This window comes from Zea mays, chromosome 7 (assembly GCF_902167145.1).
Source record: "Zea mays cultivar B73 chromosome 7, Zm-B73-REFERENCE-NAM-5.0, whole genome shotgun sequence".
In the NCBI taxonomy this organism is placed as follows: domain Eukaryota; kingdom Viridiplantae; phylum Streptophyta; class Magnoliopsida; order Poales; family Poaceae; genus Zea; species Zea mays.
The window spans coordinates 30,133,284-30,139,501 of record NC_050102.1 but is presented as its reverse complement, the minus strand read 5'-3'; the positions used below and the strand labels follow the sequence as shown (position 1 = coordinate 30,139,501).

General features: G+C 41.2%; 1 protein-coding gene across 15 annotated transcripts; it reads right to left on the bottom strand.

Annotated features, from left to right (window-relative positions):
* Window positions 1-364: 364 nt before the first annotated feature.
* LOC103632205 (probable BOI-related E3 ubiquitin-protein ligase 3) lies at window positions 365-5,708 on the bottom strand. 15 transcript variants are annotated; one of them, XR_002263480.2, is made up of 5 exons: window positions 5,411-5,708; window positions 4,587-5,239; window positions 4,370-4,443; window positions 1,186-2,616; window positions 365-1,086 (listed from the first exon to the last, which is right to left on the bottom strand). XR_002263480.2 is itself a non-coding variant. In XM_008654026.3 (4 exons), the coding sequence occupies exons 3-4, from the start codon at window positions 1,384-1,386 to the stop codon at window positions 571-573; spliced, it is 717 nt and encodes a 238-aa protein (XP_008652248.1). In that variant the 5' UTR covers window positions 1,387-2,616; window positions 4,370-5,239; window positions 5,411-5,704; the 3' UTR covers window positions 365-570. The 15 variants fall into 15 exon arrangements, 5 of the variants coding, with proteins under 5 accessions (XP_008652248.1, XP_008652249.1, XP_008652250.1 ...); XR_002263481.2 differs by having other exon boundaries at window positions 5,074-5,239; XR_004851376.1 differs by having other exon boundaries at window positions 1,186-3,476; window positions 5,074-5,123.
* Between the last annotated feature and the right edge of the window lie 510 nt (window positions 5,709-6,218).

Here is a 6,218-nt window from a genome sequence, read left to right as displayed (position 1 = left end):
GATAACTTTCGATCGTCAAAATATACATATACCACACTTTTACCCTCTTTTCTCTCTATCTTGTTGTTTGTTGCGTTTCCGACCAGATTTATCTAAGTGACCTTGCCAATCCTAGAAGAACCTCTACATGCTACTCTATAACATATCTTCTCTAGAGACGTTCAGAAGTCTATCAGGATCAACATCGACCAAACTGACATCTTGTTTGGTTTCATTGATCCGCTGCATTCTCATTGCGATCACGGTTGTTTGCAACTGTGGACGTGCTAGTCATTGCTGGTGTATGATCGAAGACCACCACACTATCTCCGCGTCAACACCGTAGTTCAATGGAAGTTAATTCCATATAAGAAAAGACAGATACTTCAGAAAAATATAGTAACCGAAGACAACATGGCAACTATATCAAAACATTTTGAGAATCCAGAAACATGGCATCGGCATGAAGACTACCAGAACATTATACCAGAATGCATAACAGAACAAGGCTACAGCCTATAACACCTAACACGAAAAAAAGGAAAGCTGACATGCTCTTATAAACGAATTCGGATTGCTGCTTTGGCGTTTTTACTTCTTATAAACAAATCGAGCCTCGATAGCATCAGTCTTCACAGCACCACAGATAGGACATGTCGCAAGCCAGGCTACGCACGGCTTACATGCACAGAGGTGTTGGCATGGCAACATAAGTACGCCGGCATTACCAGAGTTGCAGACCTTGCAGATCAGATTGGGCTGTGCTGTCTCCAATGCTGTCCTCGCCATGCTCGATGCTTCACTATAACTTGGAGCATCTAGATCATTAGATGAAACATGAGAATTCGCTTCCAGCTGCACGGTACGAAGCATGCGGATAAGTGTCTGATTAATTTCATAAGCGGCCATAGCGACCTTCATCCACTCATCTCTGTCATGCAGTGTTGTTTCTAGATCCTCTTGGTTCCTCTGCAACTCTACTCGCAGGCTGGCTATCTCATCATTCTTTTGCATCAGCACATCTCTTGTCATAGATTCCACAAGGTTCAGTAGAGTTGAGTTCTGCATAGATATTTGCTGCTGCAGTGACACCTGCAACTGTTGGTTCTGATTTTTTTTCAAGAAAAAAAAATGAAATAAGGAGCACAGGTTAGACAGCGTCAGAGTAAAATTCAGAACCAAAATGGTGGGCGAAAAAACACTTACATGGAGTTGAAGGGCCTGATCCAACTGCAGCCTGTGCTGCTCAAGGGAGAACCAGAATGATGACAGATTCGTGTGCTGTTGGCCAATCATATGACTATCTAAGTCTAAGACCTGACCTGTTGGTAAAGCGAAAGAAACGGCATTTGCTTGTGGCCCCTGAGGTTGATCGGCATATTCAGAATGGGTTTTGAGGTTGTCCATTGCAGACACCTGACAGAGAGTGTCTCTGATACTTGTTCGTAGTTTAGTGTAGAGGATACCTCCTTATATAAGAAAAGAAAGGGATTCAAGGTGCACAATCAATGCTAGTGACTCCCCTAGTCCCCCATCCCTTGAGAAAGATATATGTTAACTCTACTCATTTATTTAGCTGAAGTGTTCTTGAACCTTACCTGTCCAATTCATTGCCAAAGATACGTCTTCATGAAAGTTTTTGTTCAACTCAAGGTCAGTCAAGCTTACTATTGATAACCTTGTGACGTTCGTTCCTTAAATGTTTGTCGTATGTATTTAATAAGAGATACACTCCTTCCATCCAAATAAATCTGCTACTTATTTGGTAGAGGATTCTATAGCCCAAAGGCTGGCACTAGCCAAATAATATACGATGTATTAAACAATAGTATAGTATCCTTTGTTTGGTATCTATTAACCTTAACTAAAAACTGAAGTTTGACAATTGCTGAGATTTTTCTTCTGGAACACAAAGGCGAGCAATTTATCTCTTTGTTAAAAAAGAAGAAAAGTACAAACCCTACCTTCAAAAACAGATACTCGGCCGGTGAGGAAAAACCGCACCATGGTATTGCACAAAGAAGCTCTCAGTCAAAGACTGAGAAACCCAGGAACCCTTGTGTCACCTTATAAAGCAGCAAACTATAATGATCTTCTTGGCTAGCGACTGCTGCAACTACCCCCTGGTAGAAGAGCCCAAATCAACCATAAGCACTGACAAAATTCTTGAGATTGTACAATCCTTGGCGACCATCTGAGCAAGGATCTTTTCAGAGCCCTCCTCATGATTACCAAGGAGCAACTTTTATCCAGAAATCGGAATCAAATAAATGGGAGAAAAATTTCCAGAAGTAACTAAAGATGGAATTTAGGCCTTGACAAATGGAGAAACATAGGAAGGTACAAAACAAAGGATAAAAAACTCCAGAGAACTGGACAAATGTATGATAGATGTAATGCTAGTCATCCAGGATCCATCCCACACTGTCTTCCCTCAATAGCCGGAAGAACCAGGGGGTCCTGTCCAAACATGCGATCAAGTTCTTCTCCTGGGGGCAAATTTGATAGTCCCCAAGAAAAAGTTTGGTAGGCTGATTTGCTGCTGTAGGAACCAGAGTTTCCATCGGTATTGACCGAGGACATCTTGCTTAAGGACCAAACCATCTACTAATCCCAAACTTTAAGGTCTCCATTGCACTGTAAAGGCGCCCTCATATCAGCCATCCAACCACGAATAAGGTGTCAATCAAAATATAAAGTAGCAAACCCAACTTAATTAAAATATATATTGGTCACAACATTTTAATAAAGATTGATTAGTTATGTTCCATGACAAGTACTAGAGTACATAGTAGAGAAGAGCAAGACATGAACTGCTTAGGCGCCGAATTCCACATGACAACTAGAATCATGAACCATTAAGTGAAACTCAATCTATGTTTAAACCGCAGAACGGAACACACAACCATGTTGCACTCCACTGACGATATGATAGTAGAGGTGAATGTGGGTACACATTAGGTAATTCTAGTAGGTTATCATTTTTGTTCCACGTTTTCTTGCTCCAAAATACAGGTATTTGTGTCAAATGAATGACCCAGAGAAATAAAAACTTGGATCCCAAATGATTTTTTGTTTGAGCCCTCAAATGAATGATCCACATGTTCCTTCACAATTTGTTTGAGCCCTTAATTAGTTTTAGTTCAAAAATGAATAGAAATAGAGCCCGATCCGATTCTTAAATTTTATAGTATAAAATTTAGAGGTCATTACCACTCCTAGGTGCAAGTGCAATCCCACCTTATTTTACGTTTGGGAAAGGGTATGAATGGTGCCAGACCTAAAAGACCAGGGATTACATAGGCTACATGCTACCTGCTTGATCGGTGTCTGACAGGTTGCAGGGGAAGCAAAAGAAAACAGGGGAGGGGCAAAGAAGAAACGTTAAGGTGTTACATGAGGGAGACATCAAGCAGCAGGGTGACCTTTCTAATTATTTAGTGGTTCAAATTCACTCCAGCTTTTGTTGAGGTGCTTCAAATACATCGTCAGACACCCTGTCATCATCCACAAAAAATACTAACACACAATTACATTAGATATGAAAAACAGGTTAATAGAGAACATAAGCATCCCCTCTTGAGCTTAAAGTCTCTACTTCCCTCCTTCCATGGGTAAGGTGATGTGGAGAGACGAGGGTGTAGGTAAGAATACCCAGGGGCATAATTATCCAAAGACTATACAATCAGAACTCAGAAGAAAGAGTTCTTTTCAGTGTTATTAAACTGATGTTCACAGTTTCAATGTAATATTTTATGGAGTGGACAATAATATTTAACAACTGTCCCAATATATTGTTGAAGTTGTTCCTTGATCACAAATTGGTAAGTTATGGAATATGATGCATAAAATTTAGACCACAACCAGAATAATAACATTTTTCCAAACAGGCTAGTGAAGCTGGAGAAAAGTTAGAGAACAAATAGTGATCTCAGTTATGTCGCAAACAAATTGTGGTAACCACAGCCCACCAATATAATTATTTTAACAAGGCAAAATTTACAGTGGGACACTTATATAAACAATGGCTGTTACTTAAAGACACTGTTATGGTTCAGAATATTATTGGTGTCCTATAGTAAAACTTCCAAAAATCTATTTTATTTGTTGTATGACACTGATCGAATGTACTGTGTTTGATGGCCAATTTACACTATAACAGTGTTCTTGAGAAAATTCCGCAAAAAAAGGAGTGTCCCACAGCAAACTATTAACATTCAGATCACATTCTCATTTCATTTTCAAAACAGAACTGTAAGCCAGGATAGCAATTTCTGTAGCATGGAAACCATTAAGCGAACTCAGTTTATATGTAAACGAAAATATGTAGTTAAGTTAGTACAAATTCAACTTCTGCATCATTTAACAATTAACTGGTACTAATGCTCACCTGATCAATACAAAACAAGATGATCACACAACATTTAGCCACCGACTAGTAGTTCGGACATCATGATTTCCCCACTGAGGAAAAGAATACACATGCAGCCAGGGTTCAGTTCCTTCTCAACCAACTGAACAGAATACTAAAAATAATAATGATTGGCAGTTTAAACACAAATACAACCTATGCTTCAGGCGTTTGAAATTACGAGATTTCAGATTACCTGGTGTGCGTGAGTGGCAGGGGGTAGCTGTGTCAGTCTTAGAGGAAGGGCCATGGATGCAAGCCAGACTGGTGATGCCAGCAAATGGTGGGCAGGGGCAGAGGGGCGCTGCTTACTGTGCTGCTCGAAGATCAGTGGTTGGTGATTGGTGGTGCTGGTGGCGGGGAACTAAAAGCTTGGGTGGGCTAGCACGGCGGCAGAGGTGGATGTGGGTCGCTGCTGGACATGAGGATGGTGAGCAGCACAGGTGCTCATCATGTGGCTCATATTGGTCGAGTGAGTTTAGATTTCAGGCATTTGAGCATTTAACATCTCTCTTAATAATGGTTCTAATAAGTTAAAAGGAATGCTGCTCTTCTTGATTTTACCACGCAGTTCTCCTAGTTAGTTTGAGGCAAAAAAAAAAAAAAAATCAAAGGAATGCAGTATTCCTGTATGGGAGTGAACTACATCGGAGAAAATAGTTACAGAGAAAGGCACAACTAACCGTCCGGGTGAATGCAAATGCAATCAATTAGACACACGTCATAAAGCATTCTGCAAAAAAAATCTCTCAGCAATGAATAAAATCTGTGATCTTGTAAGCCTCTCGGGACTACATGGCAGCTTGCATCTTCAAAGAAATATAAGTGGGGTTGTCGTGCCATTGCCGCCTACAATATTTTCGATTTCGCACAGTTGGTATATCTCTTAGATGTCCAAAGAAATAAGTTCTTTCTATGCTTGGCTAACAGATTCGGAGGAGGTAGATTACCATTTTATTACTTAACTTATAAAGACGAGTAGGGAGGGCAAAGGGGGTGCGGCGAGCAGCGAGGACCTACCTAGTATGAGTCCCGGGAGGGGACGTAGTCGACGGCCGAACAAGCTGCGGACGGTGAGGAGATTCGCGTCCGATGCTCAACGGAGGCGTTGGCAGGGGAGGGGGGACAAATCTTGTCGCTTGGCGGAGCTCCGCCGCGGAGGCATTGGGGAGGGGGGCATAGGAGGAGGGCAGAGAGGGATGGATGAGAGAGACGGTAGAGGAAGGCAGCGCCGGCGACGGGCTGGGAGTTAGAGAGGCTCGTTGCTTCAGTGGGCATGGCAGTGCGCGCATGGCATTGGCATAAGGTCTCTGGCTCAATCCATGTGGATTGAGTGAGATTTGATGGGTTTAAATCCCAAATAAGTAAAAGTTCTTTTAAATTTTTTTCAGTCCCATCAAATCTATGTATAATAGGAATAACCGAACAAGGCCTTATAAGGAGGACATATTCTGTGCAATCACTCATTTTGGTGCAAGCGTGCAATCAAACTATCCAGAGCATCTAATCCAGATCCAACGGTTTCATATGGAAGGGGTTAAAAGTAACATAGATAATATGTTTTAGGTGGAATGGGTTAAATATAAAATAACAGTTATCATTAGATCTAAATCGGATGCACCAGATCGCCTGATTGCACCAGGATAAGTGATTGCATAGGATATTTTCCCTCTTATAAGGGCTAGTTTGGGAACCTAATTTTTCTAAGAGATTTTTATTTTTCTAAGGGCTAGTTTGGGAACATCGTTTTCCCAAGGGATTCCAATTTTCCCAAGGGAAAATGAACTAATTTCCCTTGGGAAAATTAGAATCCCTTGGGAAAACGGTG